We start from the raw sequence: 20,110 nt of genomic DNA, 5'->3' as shown, positions 1-20,110 counted from the left end.
GTATTTTGTGAATTTGACTATGATATGCCTTGTCGATGGTCAGTTTTTGTTGAATCTAACGGGAGTCCTCTGTGCTTCCTGGATTTTGATGTCTGTGTCCTTCCCCAGATTAGGAAAGTTTTCAGCTGTACTTTGCTCACACAAAACTTCTGCTCCTTTTTTCTCTCTCTTCATCTTCTGGGACTTCTATGATTCAAATGTTACTCCTTTTTAATAAGTCACTGAGTTCTCTAAGTCTTGTACAGTAATCTTTTGCCTTTGTTTCCCTCTTTTTTTCTGCTTCATTATTTTCCATAATTTTATCCTCTATCTCACTGATTTGCTGCTCTCCTGTGTCCATCCTAGCTGTCACGGTATCCATTCGAGATTGCATTTTGTTTATAGCATTTTTAATATCAGCCTGACTAGATTTTAGTTCTTTTGTCTCTGTAGAAAGAGATTCTCTGGTGTCATCTATGCTTTTTTCAACTCCAGCTATTATTCTTATAATCATGGTTATAAATTCTAGTTCAGACATCTTACTTATATCTGTGTTGATTAAGTCCCTGGCCATCATTTCCTCCTGTTCTTTCTTTTGGGGTGAATTGTTCCATCTTGTCATTTGGGGGAAGAAAAACATTAATAAAATAAAAAATTAAAATTAAAAAAGAAACAAAACAAAATCAAATCAAATAAAGGAAGCTAGATCCCAGGTGTGTTTCAGTCTGTTTGTTGAAAAAAGCTTGATAGAATAGAGGAAAAAGAAAAAGGAAAGAAAAAAAAAGTTAAAAGTTAAAAAAAATTACAAATTAAAAAAATTTAAATAGTAAAATAGGATAAAAGAAAATAAAATAGAATAAAAAATTAAAAAGAATTTGTTTTTTGTATCCAAGAAAGAGAAAAAACGAAAGGAAAAAAAGCAAAGAAAGCAAAAGCAAATAAAATGAACAAATAAGTGAACCAGCAAACACAATGAAACCCAAGTGAACTTACATCCAGTTTCCCCTAGAACTGAAACTTTGAATCACACTACATACACTAAGCAGGTGGAGGGATTTGTGCTGGCCTTTTGGGGGATATGGCTGGAGGGCACAGTTGGGTGGGGCTTGGTGTAATGGCTCCATTTTCCACTTGGTGGCACTGCTTAGTTTACTGGGGTGGATCTGTGAGTGTGTGTGTGTGTGTGTGTGTGTGTGCGCGCACGTGTGCATGTAGGGGTGAAAATGGCCTCACCCAGCTCCCCAGTCTCTGGCACAGGAACTTTGCACTCTCACCGGCCCGCAATCAAGCACCTCTCCTTTGTCTCAGGCCTCCGTCCACTCCCCACCTTTACTGTGTCCAAGCTGTCTGCCTGCCAGGTGGCCCCTCCCTCCAGAGTTTTATCTCAGATGGGGTTGTGTTTCAAAACCCCATGCTTCAGGGCCCCTTGGTGCTTGGACTTGTGCTATTCTCTAGGGGAGGGTCTCACTGAGCAATGGACAGGTGCCGGCTTGCCCCAGAAAACATTCGTGCAATCTCACAGCAGCAGAGGGTCAGAGGTTATGGCAAATCACAACACATGGCTGGTGCCAGATTTCCCCTGCACTCTGGCGTCTTTGTCCCAATACCGACAAACGTAGATGCTCTCCAGGGTCCCCTGGGACCTTTGCCTGCGAGAAGGCCATAGGGCCTCTACCAAATGCACTCCAAGCAGGGGAACTGCTTCTTCCTGTGTGGCACATGGACTCCTTGGACACTACCGCCTGCTACTGGGGATTTGCCCCGCTTCTTCACCAGAACACCTCCAGGCACTGAGTTCCGCTGTTTAGAGGATCCTGGTGGTATTGAAACTCTCTCCTTTCTCCCTGTCAGTAGTTTTGGGGAACAGATTTCTTGTCCAGTCTCTTGTGAGTGTTTTCACTCTTTCTCTCTTTCTCTCCAGCTCTCAGGGGGAGTGCTTTTCTTGCACAATCCCAATGCACTGAACTCTCCCCCTTTCTCTTTCTCTCTCTGTCCTCTCTCCACAAAAACAGCTCTCTACCCTCTGCAGCACCATGGCTTTCCTCTCCCCAGTTCACCTCTCCACACTGCATACCTGCCAAGTTCTGGGGCTCAAGTTATGCAGATTGTTGCTTTAATCTTCAGGTCAATTTCCTAGGTGTTCAAAATGGTTTGACGCTGATCTCGCTGGGTTTCAGGGATGAGACAAGCTCAGGTCCACTATACTGCCTCTCCATCTTAACTCCTCTTATTTGTTCCTTCTTGCACTACTCCTTGAAATGAGAGAGAATGGTGGGGCAAGGGCGGGTACACAGAGATGTCGAAACAAGATGCTAATGACCTGATCTCACAGCACTATGAGCATCTTCTGCCACCTGCCTGTAGGCAACACTCAAAGGCAAGCTTGTTTCCCCAGTCACTGCTCCCTTGCCATCTTCCAGATTTGCCCCTGGCCCCAGACACTCTCGCATGCCTCCCATACCCTAGAGCCTAGAGCTTGGTCAGCAGCATAGAAGCCCTGATGGCACATCATACCAGTTTGGAGCAGTAAGGGTTTAGCTGAGCTCTTCCTGTGCAGTCTGAGGACCCTGAGGCCTGGGCTGGCTATGAGACAGCTATTTGCCTTGACAACCTATTATGGTTGGTCAAGCAGGGCACCAGCAATCTGGAAGTCACTTACAGTTCGTTTGTAAGATGTGTCTAACCAGAATTGAGTCCTCAAGGCAGCATAAGATCCTGCCTGTACCAGAACCATGGACTCATTGGCCATGAAGCTGCAAGGGCCTTGGGGTCCACCTAGTAGTCAAGCATTTCCCAAAGCAAAACTCAAGCGCTGATTTTTAGGATGGCTAACAGGTTTTACCCCCAAAAAGTGTCTCACAATCAAGGAAATTTGTAGAACCTTGAATTAAAAACAAATTACGATTCTTTTTTACATGCCTTCTCAGAATTTAATTTCCAAGAAGGTAGAATTTCCCAAATTTTGCTGTGTGACCCTTCGCTGGAAGCCAAGTTTCCTTAACCGTAATGCAGAAATGATAATGCCCACCTTGGAGAATTGCTGTGAGGTTGAATGAGATCATGAGCTGAGAAGCATTTAGCATAGTATCTCACATATTAGGGGTCAGCAAATTTTACTTCCCTTCTCTTTCTCCTACGCCTTTCATTGTTCTTTCAAATCTTCCCCTAGGCTCGGTAAATTACCCCTATATACAACCTTCTGTGAAATTATGTGAAACCGATTTCCTGGCCTCTTGATGGCATCAGAGTATTTATGTATGCCACAAAGCTTCCTACCCAGCCTATCTGGAGGACAGGGGAACCCCGGAACCAATGGGGCAGAAATCCTGGTAAACACAAAAATGCGGCACCCACGGCACAGTGCGAGTGGGGGGACCGATCCCCAGTCTCCAGTGGCAGCTTTGCCTCCTCCCGAATCACCAAGGACTCGGTGGTTCACAATCACAATTCACAAAAGAGGCGACGTGGCTGCCAGCTCACTGGAAGAAGCTCTAGACCAAGATGAGAGGTTTTCAGCTGGCTATTTACCCTAGCCAAAGCATGGTGGCACTTCCTCAGTTGTGAAATGCAGGGATGTGGGCAGATGATCTTCACGCTCGCTTCGTAATTTGCACAGATCCCCATTTTAAAGGTTACCAGCTGTAGTTTAATCAGAAGTCCAAGAAACATAGTCCATGCACCCCAAATATATTTTATTGAGAGCGGAGCAATTACAATAAAGTACTCGTTACGGCACACTGGAAAGGCTCAAGTCCTACAAATTTCACATTCACAAATACAAATCGCTGTTTGCTCTGAGGCACACAGGGAACAAGGGGAATGGGGAAGACAAGGTACTGATGGGAGACCCGGACCTATGGGCCATCTGTGAGTCTTCCTCCAGGGAAGGGCCTTCTCTGACTTGGCAGTATTTCTAAAAATTTTTTTTACATTTATTTATTTTTGAGAGACAGAGTGTGAGCGGGGGGGGGGGGGCAGAGAGAGAGAGGGAGACACAGAATCTGAAGCAGGCTCCAGGCTCTGAGCTGGCAGCACAGAGCCCAACGCGGGGCTCGAACCCACGAACTGTGAGATCATGACCTGAGCCGAAGTCAGATGCTTAACTGACTGAGCCACCCAGGTGCCCCGGCAGTATTTCTAGATTCCCTCGGAGAGGAGCAAAGCAAAGCTCTCCCCATGATTCCAGAGCAGGACCAACTATCTGTAGTCTTGCTACCTATTCTCTTTCTAGTTCAAAGAATTTCTATGGCAGCATTAGGATGAAACGATTAGCTACTTCTGGACACCACAGAGACAGGAGGCACAGGCATGGGAGCCATTTGGCCTGAAAAATCCATCTTGGGATCCATACGGGCTTAGAAGCCTCTCTGTCCCATGGAAGTCAAACACTTCAAACATTCTCATAAATAGACTAGTATAATGAACCCCCATGTCTCATTATAGGAAAGCAGATGATAAGACCGAGTTCAATTTCAATTAACAGCCAAGAGATCTAAGTAAACCTTGGATAAAGCCCTTCTCCCCAAACCTCAGTTTTCTACTCAGCTGCATATCCATGTTTGCTTTCAAGTCTATCTGGTGTTAGAAAGGAACCTAAAACCAGTGTGAGAATGGCAATTGCTTAGGGTGGGTGAATTAAGCACTATTCTGCCTTTGTCTTCCGGGTGACCTAGTGAGTCTCTCAAGACCAGATGAACGATGATGAAAACAGTCTCTGGAATGATATTTCTCTGGCATGTTGAGTCCTTAAAGACCATCACAATGTCGTAGGTTTCTGTAAGTGACACGTGAGCCACTAGGGTGATGTTGACAAGTGAGTTGTCTTCAGGGAACTGGCGTGAAGAAGCCTTATTATTTAGACAACACAGAGAAGTGGCCTGTCTAGACAGCTTGCAGGGATGAAGTGTCTAAGTACAATTATTTCTGGCATGTTGGAAAGACTGCTCCATCATCTCCTGTAAAAGCAGGGCAGTGTTTTTACCACCTCTTGTTCTATGTGAGTGCAAAGGAGAAGGAATTATGCCTCCTTGGATGAGTTTTGTTCCCTGGCTCATCACGATGGCCGCCATCTGAGAAGAGGTACTTCATCTGGGTCTTTCCCACCGCTGGGTACAGGATGATGGCAGTCTGTTGGCTTTGACAGCCTTCTCCTTGTGTTCCTCTCCCACCTCTTCTTCCAACTCTTCCCGTGGACACTGTTCCTGGGAGAGGGGCTCAGAAGTTCCCTGCTATGCCCTGTTTCTTGCTTATCTCTACATGGAAAAGTGTAATTCAGAACGGAATGAAAAGCGCATGCACACACATGCACACACGCATGCGCACAGACACACAAAGGAAAAAAGTTGCAAGTGAATCCACAGCACGTTAACAAAACTCATCACAGTTGGTGGGAGAACGGGGTGATTTTTGTTTTCTTCTTTGTGCTTTTCTAAATTTTCCAAAGTTTTTTTTTTTTTTTTTTTTTTTTTTTTTTCAACGTTTATTTATTTTTGGGACAGAGAGAGACAGAGCATGAACGGGGGAGGGGCAGAGAGAGAGGGAGACACAGAATCGGAAACAGGCTCCAGGCTCTGAGCCATCAGCCCAGAGCCCGACGCGGGGCTCGAACTCACAGACTGCGAGATCGTGACCTGGCTGAAGTCGGACGCTTAACCGACTGCGCCACCCAGGCGCCCCTAAATTTTCCAAAGTTTTATAGTAATAATTCTTTAAGAGAACTCAGTAATTTCTCTTTGCTTTCAGGGACTGAATTGGCCCTGTCTTGTCATGTACCCAAGCCAGCCACCACACGGCTGTGATTCATCCTGGCCCAGGACTTTGGGAAGTGAGGCGAAAAAAACGTGGCATCTCTGGCTCACTCACCTTTTGCTGGCATGAACCTTTTTCAAGCAGAGTTCTGTGCATCTGGGTCAGCCACACCCCAAGTATGACTCAGGTGTCCTTTGCGGATGTTCCATGGTAGGGAGTATTGTCAGGCAGCTGACTCAGCCCTCATGTGGGCTGCAGCTTCCCTGGGTTCTCTGGCTCAGGGAACCCAGGTGATATGCTTTGCAGCATTTCTTGGACAGGAATTCACAAACACATGTCTAATTGGGTGTTGCCTTTTAGTTTTCACACCAAATGGGGTAGAAGGCTAGACAGAGCTTCCTGGGAAATGAAGACTCCCATGGCTTCTGTAGGACCTTGTTTTTAGCACTGTGAGGGCCATGGGTGAGAGGACAGGCTTCTTTTCCAGTCTCTGTCCTCAGGCCCTTTCCCAGCCTCAGTTGGAGAGAGAGCTCGCCCCCTGCCTCTTCTCACTCTCCCCTAACTCACTGCCACGATGGGCTCCACAGAAGACAGGTCTGTCTTCCCAGACTGCAGTTGGGAGGAGGGCAGGAGGTTGTTGGCTAGCGGAGCCCTCCGGCCACTGCTCTTCTCTGTCCAAGCCACCCTGAAGGAAGGGACTGGGGAGGGTGGCCTTTCCTCCTGGGGCTTGGGCAGCCTTTGGCACATGCTCAGTAATGCCTTCAGCTCGACCCTGAAGTTCTCGTTGAGCCAGCAGTAGATGAAGGGGTTGTAGCAAGTGCTGCTCATGGCAAACCAGTGGAAGGCGAAGTAGAGGGCGTTGTTGGTGTGGATGACCTTGCTGGACAGGAGGAGGACATAGCAGTTGAGGGGGAACCAGCAGAGGGCAAAGAGGACCACCACCAACATCAGCATCTTCATGGTCTTCTTCTTCTTCCGCCGCAGGGCCAGGTACTGCTCCGTGGTCACATCGCCGATCGTGTTGCACATCCACAGCTTCTTGGCCACGCGGGCATAGGCCACGGAGATGATGAGGAGGGGTAGGATATAAAGCAGGATGAAGGTGGCCAAGTCCAGATACTTCCAGAAGAGGTCAGCTGGCTCAGGGAAGTCTGGCAGGCACAGGGAGCGGACAACGTCCTCGCTGGTGACAGGGGAGAGAGGGCGACAGAGAAACAGAGATAGAGACAGAGGGAGGCAGAGAGAGGGGAAGAGAGAGGAAGGGTGTGCCATTAGTGTGGAAAGGCCTCGTCCCAAGATTCTGGCTCTCCCACTAGATTGGGGGTTTTATAGAGACAAGGAAAACACCTGCTCTCTCTGTGTTGTCTTAAACTTATATAATTCCTAGCCTGTAACAGAGACCCAGTAAATATCTATTCAACGAATGAATACAACACTGGCATTCCTAGTCTTAGAACTGAGAGCACAATGTGCTCAGGAAACGTTGGAATTCCTCCATTCCAGAGGGGAACTAAGGAATGGGGCAAAGAAATGATGGATCTTCGGAATGTGAGCGGCAAAGCCCGAACGAACACACCTTCAGCCATACGTGTAACAAGTATCTATTTTCCATGGAATGTACCCAGTCCTCCTTGAAGAAACCCTAGAGCTGATGTGTTGAGACTAGGCAGACTATGACCCCCTGAAAGAGGGGGCACAAATCACCCACACAGGGCTGGCCAGTACCACCCTTGGTGTCCAAGCTCCCACTTTGGGGAAGTGAAAACCTTAGGGCCATTTTGATTGAAGGCGCAGTTTGAATACACTCACCCAAAGGAAGTAAAGTCACCAGATATATTACTTACAAATCCCAGCATGGAGATGCCAGGAGCTGAGGGGAAGGGCAGTCCTCTGTCCCAGGTCATGAGCAAGCAGGAGATAGAGAGCAGGGTTATAAGCGCCCATTACTTATAGGGTGGTTGAGGCACAGTCACCAATTTTTCACAGCCTCAACCCGGAGTGGTTAGTTTATTTTTTGAGAGAGAGAGAGAAAGTGTGAGCAGGGGAGAGGGGCAGAGGGAGAGAGAGAGAATCTTAAGCAGGCGCCACACTCAGTGCAGAGCCCGACGCAGAACTGGGATCATGACCCGAGCCAAAATCAAGAGTTGGATGCTCAACTGACTGAGCCACCCAGGTGCCCCTCTGAGTGGTCATTTTATTTATTTATTTATTTATTTATTTATTTATTTATTTATTTGGGACAGAGAGAGACAGAGCATGAACGGGGGAGAGGCAAAGAGAGAGGGAGACACAGAATCGGAAACAGGCTCCAGGCTCTGAGCCATCAGCCCAGAGCCTGACGCGGGGCTCGAACTCACGGACCGCGAGATCGTGACCTGGCTGAAGTCGGACGCTTAACCGACTGCGCCACCCAGGTGCCCCTGAGTGGTCATTTTAAAACGTGACCTGGGGGCACCTGGGTGGCTCAGTCAGTTAGGTGTCCGACTTTGGCTCAGGTCATGATCTCTGTGAGTTCAAACACCAAGTCGGGCTCTGTGCTGACAGCTTGGAGCCTGGAGCCCGCTTCCGATTCTGTGTCTCACTCTCTCTCTCTGCCCCTCCCCCGCTTGTGCTCTCTCAAAAATACATGTTAAAAAAAACAAAATGGTGACCAGGAAAAGCAAGGCAGGAACTTGTGATGGAATCCTAACCTTGAGTCCCAATCTAAATGCCCAGACTGTGCGTGTGAACAGGGTTGTCATACTGTTAAAATGTTTAGGCAGCAACTCAAAATGGCTGTTTCTTCAGCGCATTATGTCGCTTGTGCACTTGTTATATGTGCTGATGGCCATCACTACTGAAAGAAACAGAATTCTCTTTGCTTTCGTTAGCAGAAAAAAAAAATAGCTCCCCATATGTGAAGGCAGATGGGGGTCTGAGTGCTAGGAGATTTGGGTATGCGATTCGTTCCGATACCGTAGAATTTGGGGAGGGAGAAGCCTTTGTAAATTACAGTCGACCCTTGAGCAACATGGAGGTTAGGGGCACCGACCCCTGCGCCGTTGAAAACCCATGCATGACTTTTGACTACCCCCAAATCTAACTACTAATAGCCTACTATTGACTGGAAGTCATATCGATAACATGAACAGTTGATTAATACACATTCTGTTGGTGTATGATACACTGTGTTCTTACAAGAAAGTAAGCTAAGGAAAAGAAAATGCTATTAAAATCATAAGGAAGAGAAAATACACTTATGGTACTGTACCATATTAATCGAAAAAAATCCACACTGGGGCGCCTGGGTGGCGCAGTCGGTTAAGCGTCCGAATTCAGCCAGGTCACGATCTCACGGTCCGTGAGTTCGAGCCCCGCATCGGGCTCTGGGCTGATGGCTCAGAGCCTGGAGCTTGCTTCCGATTCTGTGTCTCCCTCTCTCTCTGCCCCTCCCCTGTTCATGCTCTGTCTCTCTCTGTCCCAAAAATAAATAAACGTTGAAAAAAAAAAAAAAAGAAAAAGAAAAAAATCCACACAGAAGTGGACCCACACAGTCCAAACTAGCGTCGCTCGGGGTCAAATGTAGTTGTAATCAGCCTTCAGAGCTTGTTCTCCTGACCCTGCTTATGTCATAGGAATGTGTGTTTTGAAGTGTATGTTTCAGGCGGAGCAGCACAGTTATTGCAGGACACACGTGGCTACTGGTCTGGAGCGCCAGGATGCTAGCTCCCGGGCAAGCCACAAGAAGCAGCTGGCACCTGTGATATTGTAGGGACCTAGCACTACCGTAGGACCACTAAAGTCATTTCCTACAGATCCACTAAGACCCAGAGGTGGCTGGGAGTTTTCGATTTCTGCAGGGAAGACCCAGAGGTGCCTGGGAGTTTTCCATTTCTGCAGGGAGCCCAGAATATGACAGCCCAGCATCCTGGCCTCGAGGCTGAACAAACTCTGTGTTATCTTTGCTCTTAGAGCCCCCTGTGCTGCGGCCTGTAGCTCCTCCTGACATCCCTCCAATGCCAACATTGCACCCTCCCTTGGTCTCTTGCTATCCTGCCTGCTCACTCCCTTATCCATCACTCCCGGGAGCACTTCCTTAAAAAATCCTAAGCACGATCTGTATCTCACGGTCTATTTCTAAGGAACCTCCTCTAAAACAAGTACGAACTGATGAAAATCACTCTAGCTTGCTCATTCGTTCATCCATTCAGTAATTATGTATTGAGGGGCTGTTATATGGAGACAGTAGGTCAGGTGCTAGGGACACCAGGAAATTCTTGTTCTGCGACAGCACAGGACAAAGAAACCTGAATGGGAGGTAGGAGATAGAACATCCTGCCTCAGACACACAGACACATGCGTGCTTTATTTATACGTTGTGCGAGAGAATGTAAACGTTGCCATTTTAAACAAGGCCTGGGTGACTTTGATTCTCAGTCTGTGTGAGTACCTGTCCCCAGCGAAAGAAGCTGTTGGCTCCTGCCCTGACCTCGCAGACAGGCTGGGTGGAGAATAAGGAGGGAGCTAAAGTTGCTGAGAAGAAAAGGTGAGGAAAAGCAGAACAAATGCCACAGATAGGACCCAGACTTGGAAGCAAGAGAATGGGAGGCAGAAGTGCTGGGTGCAGCAGATACCGGTCACTCAGACTCAGAGGGGGCTCAGACTTCCCTCTGCCAGGGCCCTCTGAGTCCCCAAGCTGCTCCCGACTAGCCAACTCACCTGTACTTGAAGGTAAATAATTTCTGGCAGATGGCGTGTGGGAGTGAAAAGAACGTAGCCATGGTCCAGATGACCGTGACGTAGATGACACCTTTTGTGATCGAGATCCGGGGTTTTAATGGATGCATAATGACCTGGAAAACAAGCAAACTGTGCATCACTGGCTGAAGAAGACTGGAAGCAGATCAAATCTCAATGACGGAGCTCACGTGCCACACTAAGGCAGGTAGGTCCTATTTATAAACAAGCACCCCTTCATTCAGTGTTAAGCCCCTGAGCTGCACCACCCCACGGTCCACCCCCAGAAGCAAAAAGAAGGTATCGTCTGGACTCAGAGACTCCAGGTGGCTCAGATGCCTCTTACAGGTGATATGTAGCAGAACCAGAGTGCAGTGAGGGGATGGGGAAGGGGTGAAGCAGGAGGTCTGCTCGCATGACACCCACAAGGCCAGCAGAGGAACAAGCCACAATCAACCTCCACCTTGGGATCCGATCTCATTCCGCCATGATTCTAGACCCCTTGGGTTATGGAGGGCTCTGAGAGGATCTGGGGTGACAAGCCTGGAGAGGAGTCTCTATTTGTCATGGGAAGTTGCACTGACATTTATGTGGGGGTTCGCAACACTGTTTACAAAAGCTATTTCTAAATTGTGGGGTCCAGCTTTCCCACCGCTTATAGTAAAGCCTGTGTTACAGGCTTTGAGCTGAAAGGCATTTTGGAATTACTACAGTTGGACAATCCATTCTGCTGAAAGGTTTAAATAAAGATTTGGGAACTCAACGGCATCCTCATGTTAAGATTAGGATCATTATTTCTTGAAAAAGGCATTCTGAGACAGGTGAATCCAGGGTCAAGGAGAGAGGTCCTCAAGAGCTGCCATCACCTAAGGATGTCATCCCAGGACACAGTGGACATTCTGGCTGTGTCCTCCCTAATTTTGTCTCCAGGTTCTTTCAAGATTTGATGAGAGGAAGTGACTAGGCTTTAGAAGCTGCTCAGCACAGCCCCCTTCTGGATTTTGCCATATTTGCCCCTCAGACTCCCTTGTTGTTCGGGTTGCTGAAGACAGTGAAAGCCTGGGTCAGAGGCCCCAGACATCGCTCAAAGATTTCACTGCTTTGGGAAAAGGCCCCATGTTGGGGTTTATGTCACAGCAACGTGATCAGTGTTGGCAAGACTTAACCCCCTTGTTCCTCAGACCCACCTTTGGCCCAAGGGGCAACTGTCGGTGAGGCTGTGTTAAGTGGGGGTAAGCATCGGCCAGGTGGAAGTAATCCAGAGTCCTCTTGTTGAATTAGGGGAGAAGGTTAAGAAAAGGCAGAAAACATTAGCATGCAGCCTTTTCAGACTTTGCCCAGAGTATCTGCAATATAAATGCCAAAATGAGGAAATTTCGGGGCTAAAGAGATCTCAAAGTTTGCCAAATCCAATTCCCTACCAGATAACGAACGCCCTCTAAAACATCCCTATCAAGTGTCATCCAGACCTTGCTTAAAAATGGCTGGGGAAATGAAACTCACTACCCGCCCTCCCCCACCCCCACCCCGGCAGCTTCCTTCTGCTAGAAAATTCTTTCTCCTACTGAGCGGCATCTTTGAGTCTGCATCTTTGAGGCCTCCTCTCCTTTGCACCTCTTGCAGCTACTCAGAATAAATTCTTCCTCTCTCTGTCCTGCTGGCCCTTATGATATTGGCCACCTTGAGCCTTCTCAGAGTAGGGCGGCCTCATGATCAGGGCAGAGGTATGAAGCCAGACAGACCTCAGTGCTAATCCTGGCCTCATCATTCACCAGGCATGTGATCTCAGGAGGGCTACCCATGCACTCTTCTGAGCTTCCATTCCTTGATTCGGCATAGACCTCGTATACACCATGGATTTACTGAGTTAGCACATGCAAGGTGCTTGGCAGGGAGCCATCCTCTTCCAGGACAGAGTCCTCTTTGATTTCCTTTACCATACCCACCATGTGCCTCTGGTGGGGCAGGGCAGTGGCTGCCTGCTCCTGCCACATGGCACCCTAGCTTGTTTTCTTCCTCAACAACTTGGGCCCCGGGGGCTCCATCCCCCTCGTCTCTGACCTGCAACGATGTGCCAATCTCTTTTCAACTGTGATTTTCGGGTTGGCTTTTCTCCCCCACCCCCAAACAAGCTCGTTAATTTCTGAGACACAAAATATAAGCGATGAGCCTTTGTTAGACCAACAAACTGGGAATAACTTTTTGTGGCACTTAGCACAAACGTTTTAAAGCGCCTCATCTAAGTGCTCATATTAGTCAGTAAGAAGACAGATACACTTATTGAAAACTGTGCTAAAATACTGTCTCGAGGGCCCCTGCAGCTCCCTGGAAAGCAAAGCCAGAGGGGGAAGGACCGGGTGTTGGGGGTAGGTGCCCTCACCTGGTGGCGGTCCACAGCAATGGCCGTCAACGTCAGTGCTGAGACATGCAGAGAGCAGTACTGGGCAAAGCGGCTGACGTGGCACATGCCTTTCCCGAACACCCATGTGCTGTTCACAAAGCGGACCTGGAAACCAGCCCACAGAGGTCAGAAGACAAACAGGGCCTTGACCCTGACACCCCTACCCCCATCCGTGGCCTCTGAGGAGCATCCCTTGAGAGGCATCTTCCGGCTCCTCTCTTCTTCCATTCTACACTACTAAATTGTGCATCACACGTGACTTTCTCCAGCATGACTCATTTCCAATCATTCGATTCAACAAAACCTGATCATACCGCCGGGGCCAAGCCTTGTTAGGTGCCAGGAGGGCGTGGGAATACGTGGGCCTTGCAGTTGGACTTCCCACCTCTAACAGTTTGAAGCTATATGACCTTGGGCAAGGTGTGTATAATCTCTCTGAACCTCAGTTTCCTCATTTGTAAAAAAAAAAAAAGGGGGGGGGGCTTAAAAACTTCTACCTTGTAGGCTTATTACATGGATTAAGGTTTTAAAAATCTATAAAGGGTGGAACACAACGTCTGGCAGATTGGTAGAGAGATATTCTTAGAAATAAATAGTAGCTATTTTTATGGTAATAATAAAATCCATTCTCAGTCCACATGAGTTCAGACTAATGGGGGAGACCCACGTGAAAAATCACAACATAGCGTGTAGGCTGTGCTCTCTAATGTTGACTAAGCAGGCCTTACAACGTCATCTGGGAAGGGGACTGAGGGGCCTAGAGGGGTGGGGGTGGGGCAGAGCGGGAGAATGGCAAGCTGCAGGACAGCGTGAGGCCCTCGGAGCAGGCCCACATCATCCATGGCTACTTGCCCACTCAATCAGTGCCTGGGCAGCTCCTGTGAGTGATGCCCACGCCCAAGAAACATCAAGCACCGATTCTGAACAAGGAGCTTCCCGGTCTGGGTAGAGGACCCAGGCACCTCCGGATGCAAGAAAGATAGTATTCAGTGCCCACAGAAGGCCCAGACAGAGGGCTTCGGGGCCGCAGGGTGGGAACGGAGCGGGCTGAGGTAGAGGGGAAAAATGATAGAGAAAGATCTAGAGCAAGTCAGTCCGACAGAAAGATCATGTAGTGGTGGCCAGCAGAGTCACCCGGGGCAAGGCCCTTGGGCTCCACAAGCACCACTGCCCCCATCTGTAAAATGCGGCTAATGGTCTTCACATGGTTGCTAGGAAAATCAGAGGAGAGATGACGCGTGTAAAGTAGGTGCGGCAGGGCCTAGAACACTAGTAAATACGCCCTCCACTACCCTCGTTATGACACATGAGGCATCGGAGACGAGCTTTAAGAATACGTGGCATTTGTACTTGTGGCAGTAAGAACAAAGGGCTTGGCACTGAGTCAGAAATCCCAGGACCTATTTGAGGAAAGAGGAGTGGGATGGTTTGGCTGGAGGGTGAGAGTTGAGAGACACGGATCGTGTCGCTAGGACAGCAGCTTCATTCTCTGTGAGGCTGGCAGGTGGCAGCCACACGGGGCTTCTGAGCAGTCCGGGAACATTACAGAGCTAGAAATCCTTAGTTCCTCCCACATCCAGTACGTTGCAAAGTCAACCGGTGCCCCTCTCATCCCAAAGTCGTGGCCCTCGTCTCTCACCTGGACCTTTACAGCCTCCCAGCTGCTACCCTTGCCCTCCGGTCTTGTCCACTTGTCATTCAGCCTTCACTCTGCTGATGGGATTTTTCTTAACCAAAAATCAGATGACTGTCACCCTCCTGCTTAGAATCATCCTGGCCCTCAGGACAGAGCCAGATGCCTTAGGAGTCTCCAGGCCCATTCACAAGCTGGCCCCAGCCTTCCTCTCTGGTCCACCTGCACTTGTCCCCACCCCCCACCCCCTGTTCCTCTCCGTTCCTCCCACCATGCTTCCTGCCTCGTTGCTGCAGCTACATCAAGCCTCTCAACATTCCCTCAACACACCATGAACTCTGAAGCCCTTTGTTCTCCAGGTCCCTCTGTCTGCATTGAGCGTTCATCTTGACCTGGGAAATTCCTGCTCTTCCAGGCCCTTTGAAATGTCACGTTCTTTGCACAGTCTCCTTTGACTCTCTCATTTGACCCTGGCAGGACAGAATAAATGATTCTCTCCTCCAGGCTCCACAGCACTCCAGGCGTGCCTCTGCCATGGGAATTATAAGTACCTGTTTGCTCTTCTCTCAATGACCAGGGCTGGGCTTCATGCTCGCTGTCGTGTGTAAAGTGAACAGAAAAGGAAACCAGGTTGCAAGAATACTGTCACCAACTAGCTGGAAGGCAGGATGCCTTACCTAGTCAATTAGCAATTGATACACCAGCTGTGGCACAAAGCAGCGTCCTAGGGTGGGGGGGGGGGCATTGAATGGACTGGATTTCGTGGGTGGGGGGGTGACCTAATGATTTCTGCTAACATTTCCAGAAGCTTCGATTTACTGCTTGACTATCAAATAGGCCCACGTGCACTGCCATTAAGTAGGAATGTGAGTAGGGCTTAGGAGATCCTCCCCCTCAACCCTTTCATTCTCCCTGCTTGCCAGCACCTTGTAAGCTCTGACAGGAATTCAGATTGGGGCAGTTACACGGGTCAGGTTCAAGGCCAGGCTGCTTTGGATTATCTTAGAGGAGTGCTGGGTTCTCAGGACCCTGATCCTCCTCTCTTGCAGGAGATCATCCAAGGCTGGACTTGTCAGGCCCCAGCCACAGCCTAGCGTGGGGTTCATGGTTTCTCTCTCCCATCCCCCAGCCTCTTCTGTGCATACTGCTCTGAGCAGTAGCACAGGGGCCATGACCCGGGGCCACTTCTCATCCTGGGTGTCCCAGCCCAACCCTAGCATTGCAGATGGTCAGGATAGAAACCAAGGGGGCAGGGGCAACCAAGGAGAGCCAGAGATACACAATCTCATGCTTCAAGGTAAGAGGCAGTTACCTTGGCAGGGTGGGGCCTGGTATTTGAAAGCCCTTTTGTCCTTGGCTAGAGAATATAAACTGGCAGGAGAGCAGGAAAAATCCATGTTTCAGAATAGTGGAAGCTTAGCATGGTCCAAGAAGCCCTCCTCACCCACCACCCCCAGCGCTAGGTGGCTTAGTGACAGACCTCTGACTTGAGTCAGGAAAGTAATTCTCATTGTGGCTCGGCCAATTACTAGCTAAGTGACCCTGGACAAGGCATTGAACCTCTGTGTGCCTTAGTTTCCTCATCTGCAAAACGTAATATTCTTGTGAGGACAAAGGTAGAACGTAGTTTTAAAATGTGAGGTTTAGAAGGACGTGCATGCAGGTGGATGGATTTGTGGGAGTTCACCCTCTTCTGGCTTGTCTATTATTTCTGGTTGCGTGTGTGTATATGTGTGAGAGAGAGAGAGAGACAGAGAGCAAGGTACGAACAGACGCTGTTTTGGTAGTAACTCAAATAACGGTAAGGTTATTCCATAAGGTGAAAAAATGTAACACTCATGCTGCAGAAACATAAGGGGTAACTGTCAGTAGATTGCTCAGTCATCGCCCTCACGGTCCCAAACCACCCATGAGCACCAGGCTCCCAAGTCACAGAGGGGCAGAAATGACACCACTAACGCTGAGCAGCCAAGGCTTGGGGACGGGAGCCACATCTGCCACGATGGGCACGTGCCCCCGGCCTATTCCTGGGCCCCAAGCCCACCTCATTCCCATGTCTTCCCCAACACACACTGCCTACACAGCCTCACTGTCAAACCACAAAAGAGAAACACAATTTAAATAAGTGGTCTAGGAAAACGCACTGAAGTTTCCATTAACAATTAGCAACTGACATATCGGCTGTGGCACAAAGCAGTCTCCTAGGGTGGGGGTGTGGGAGAGCATTTAATGCACTGGATTTCGGGGGTGGGGGGTGACCTAACAATCTCTGCCAACGTTTCCAGAAGCTTCGATTTACTGCTTGACGATCAAATAGGCCCACGTGCACTGCCATTAAGTAGGAAATGGTCATTTGCTCCCGGCTGAGCGCAGACACTCCAATCATTGACCCCATGGCCCCCAGCTGCAGAAGGTGATGAGACAGAGACCCGAGAGGGGAAGAGAACGAGAAAAGGAAGAAGGACGGAAGCAAGGGAGGGAAAAGGGAGGGTAGAGACCCAGATGGAGGAACAGACAGAACGACAGTCACAGGGAGGGAAAAAGATGAAGACACAAAGAAAACGGAGAGGGACAGAAAGTCTACGAAGTGGAGAGAGTTGAGAGGGGAGCTGAGAGGGCAGAGGGGGAAGGAGCTGGAAAGGCGCAGCCAGCCAGCGGGACCCAGGCAGCGCGGAGGAAGAGAGGGGCTGGGGCAGCGGGGCGGGAGGGGAGCGGAGGGCTTGGGGGAAGGAGAGCCGAGCCCGCCACGGCGGGCGGGCGGGCGGGCGGGAGCCGGGGCCTCACCAAGGTGAAGGGCGTGTTGAGCAGCGTGATCATGATGTCGGCGACCGCCAGGTTGACGATGAAGAGGCTGGTGGCCGAGTGCATCCGCTGGTTCTTGAAGATGACATGACAGACCAGCACGTTGCCGAAGAGCGAGAAGACGATGATGAAGGAGTAAGCCACGATGAGCAGGGCTTTCACCGTGGGGTTCTGGGACTCGGCCCCGTAGCGCCTCCGGCCCACAAAGTTCTGCCAGTCGGAGAAGGTGTAGTTGCTCCAGAAGAAGTGCGAGGCGTTGGGCACGGCCAGGGCCGCCTCCAGGCCCGGCTCGTCGGCCCGGCCCTCGGGGCGCTCGGCGGCTCGCACCAGGGGGAGCAGGCAGAGCAGCACCCCGCGCGGGCCCATCCCGCAGCAGCCCCAGCGCCGCGCCCGCGCCCGCCCGGAGGGGAGCGCGCGGGGCCGCCGGCCGCACTTCGCCGGCGCTGCGCCCACCCGGCCGCGAGCGCGCGGGCGCCTCCGCCTCTCGGGCGGCTCGGGCTCGGGCTCGGGCTTCCGCTCCGGCTCCGGCTGCGGTGACGCGCGCCCGCTCCGCCCGGCCGGCCGCCTCTGCGGGAACGCAACTCCGCGGGGCTTCCACGGCGCTCTCCCCGGCGCGCGTTCGCCCGCTGGCTTGCCGGCGCCCCCCCCCCCCCCACCGCGCCCGCTCCCACGCCGGGAATGCAACTCCGCCCGGCTTCCGAGCCTCTTTCCCCGCCGCGCGCACTCCGCCCGCTCCCACGCCGGGAGCGAAACTCCGCCCGGTTCGCAGGGCTTTTCCTAAGTCACACTCGCCCCTCCATCCCGCCTCAGCCTAGCTACGGCCAAGGGAGCAGGCGGGCGGGCGGAAGACGCCCGCGGCGGGGGGCGCGGCAGGGGGGTCAAGCTGGGTCTGCCGGCCCCAGGCTGCTCCCCGTGCAGAGACTCGGGTGCCTTCCACCTGTTTCCGTCAGAGCGTCAGCCCTGCGGTGGATCCCAGTCCGGCAGTGCTGGGGACACAGGCGAGCGATGCCATAGATGTCATTAGGGTTTCTCCAAGCCCCCTCACTGACCCCACTTCGGACTTGCTGGACGTTTTGTTTCCTTACGGTTCTTAAAACAGTGTGGGGCGGGGGGGGGGGGGGGCTTGGTTTTCCAAAGAAAACCTTCAAAGCAGGACACTCTTCTGCCAGGATCAGAGAATCAAAGGAATAATAAGTAGGTTTTGAAGCTGTCGTAAGGGAGATTATCCACGCGTTTTGTTCTCTGCCTACTTTACAGGAAATCTTGATCTCTCGCTCACCCGTTTTCATTCCTACTGTGAAATCTCTCCTAGTCACCCCAGACGGGTCACCCATTAACCCCCATCCCGTGGAATCGGGATCATAGCACAGCTGTGTCACTTCCTAGCTATGGAATCCCGGGCGAGTTACGTAACTTTTCTGGCCTCGGTGAAAGGGTTTCCTTTTCCCGCGCGTGGGGTTTTCGGAGACCCCTGTATGGATGTCCCACCACCTTGCTCTCGGCGCTAGATATGCAGTAATTGGTTGACTACTTGTAACTGACCTCCCCCTCCCCCCCCCCATTCAAATGGTAAACGGTAGACTCTTTATTCTGTCATTTCCCCCAGCTGAGTGAGCAGTGCCTTTGGGCTGGGACTCCCATCAAAGGACTCCATCAAAGGGGACTCCCATCAAATAACCCTCTGAGAAGTCCACTTGGCCCAGGGGAAAGCCTGCTCCTCTGTCCCACCCAAACCCTGGGGAATGGGCCCCTCCCACCAGCTACCTCTCACTCTGGAATTTTCCAGGAAACTTAGATGTCAGCTTCTTTACCCCTTCAAACTCCAGGGACACAGCTCAAGCTCTCCCACTAATAAGCAGCTAGAAGATGGCTTAAGTGTCACCATAGTAAAACACAGGTGCTCTTCCTGAGGTGGGAGGGAGTCTGGGAAGACTTCGGGAAGAGTGATACCTGGCAGGTCCCACGGAGGTAGGTGGTTGGAATAGGGGATTATGTGACTGGTCCTAGGAGAAGGGACAGGGATGCCGGGCAGATGAAGTAATAGGTGGTTAGCTCTAGAAAAGAAACCAAGGGGCTGTCTGTAAGCATTAACTCAAGAGCTTGGGTGGACTTGATGTTCTACTAAGATGATGTGGCACCATCTCAGGGAGGCAAGGCTGGAACGTGACGGCAATTTAGAGAACAGAACAAGGCTAGGCAGCATCAGACACAGAGGAAGAAATCAAAGGTAGGCAGTGCTCTTCGAAGCACAGTCTTTCAAGTCCCCTGCTTGGTGCTCTGTGACAGGCACGCCAATCTGGAGCACCTGACTAATGCCTTCACTTTGATTCCTTGTTCCCGATGCCTGCCTTGGAGACGTAAGGGCATTTGTGCCAGGTGCCTGAAACCTGTCCCTGAAAGACAAGGTGACCTATGTTAGTTCTTAGCTTTCCACAGAAGCACATCCTGAGACATAGATTCCAGTGCAAGGGTTTATTTGGAAAGTGAAGGCAAACACCACGAGTGGGGTGGAAAAGTGAGACGAGCACGGGAAGGTGGCCAATAGAGTATTGTCAGGCCAGCTACCAGCGAGTGATGGGAACGTAATCCTGCCAGGAAAGCCAGCGTCAGGAAGACACGTCAGCTATCCAAACCAATGGACGAGAGCTGGATATCTACCCACCAACCCCTGTCAAGCACAGGAACAGGCCAGTGCTTAATGAAATAAGTACCTCCCTCCATCCACCCCACAGCAAGACCAAAACTAAGGTTTTAAAAAAGTTCTTTCCTCAGGGGTGCCTGGGTGGCCCAGTCAGTCAAGCGTCCAACTTCGGCTCAGGTCATGATCTCGC

General features: G+C 50.6%; 1 protein-coding gene across 2 annotated transcripts; it reads right to left on the bottom strand.

Annotated features, from left to right (window-relative positions):
• Positions 1–6,285: 6,285 nt before the first annotated feature.
• GPR83 (G protein-coupled receptor 83) lies at positions 6,286–17,645 on the bottom strand. 2 transcript variants are annotated; one of them, XM_047072544.1, is made up of 4 exons: positions 17,262–17,645; positions 12,824–12,949; positions 10,426–10,559; positions 6,286–6,910 (listed from the first exon to the last, which is right to left on the bottom strand). In XM_047072544.1, exons 1-4 carry the CDS (start codon positions 17,643–17,645, stop codon positions 6,286–6,288), a joined length of 1,269 nt encoding a protein of 422 aa, XP_046928500.1. The 2 variants fall into 2 exon arrangements, with proteins under 2 accessions (XP_046928500.1, XP_046928501.1); XM_047072545.1 differs by lacking the exon at positions 12,824–12,949.
• Between the last annotated feature and the right edge of the window lie 2,465 nt (positions 17,646–20,110).

Source organism: Lynx rufus, unplaced genomic scaffold (assembly GCF_022079265.1).
Source record: "Lynx rufus isolate CCGP_SWC_20201006 ecotype Redwood Valley unplaced genomic scaffold, mLynRuf1.p SCAF_9, whole genome shotgun sequence".
NCBI lineage: Eukaryota > Metazoa > Chordata > Mammalia > Carnivora > Felidae > Lynx > Lynx rufus.
The sequence above is the reverse complement of the archived record's forward strand: the minus strand, read 5'-3'. Positions and strand labels throughout refer to the sequence as shown.

Bases quoted from the DNA above. Each gene is read 5' to 3' on its own strand.
- GPR83 (XM_047072544.1), bottom strand. From the start codon at position 17,645: ATGGGCCCGCGCGGGGTGCTGCTCTGCCTGCTCCCCCTGGTGCGAGCC. The intron at 12,950-17,261 runs GTGAGGCCCCGG...GCTGGTTTCCAG, and splicing joins TCAACACGCCCTTCACCTTG to GTCCGCTTTGTGAACAGCAC. The intron at 10,560-12,823 runs GTGAGGGCACCT...CTTGTTTTCCAG, and splicing joins TTGCTGTGGACCGCCACCAG to GTCATTATGCATCCATTAAA.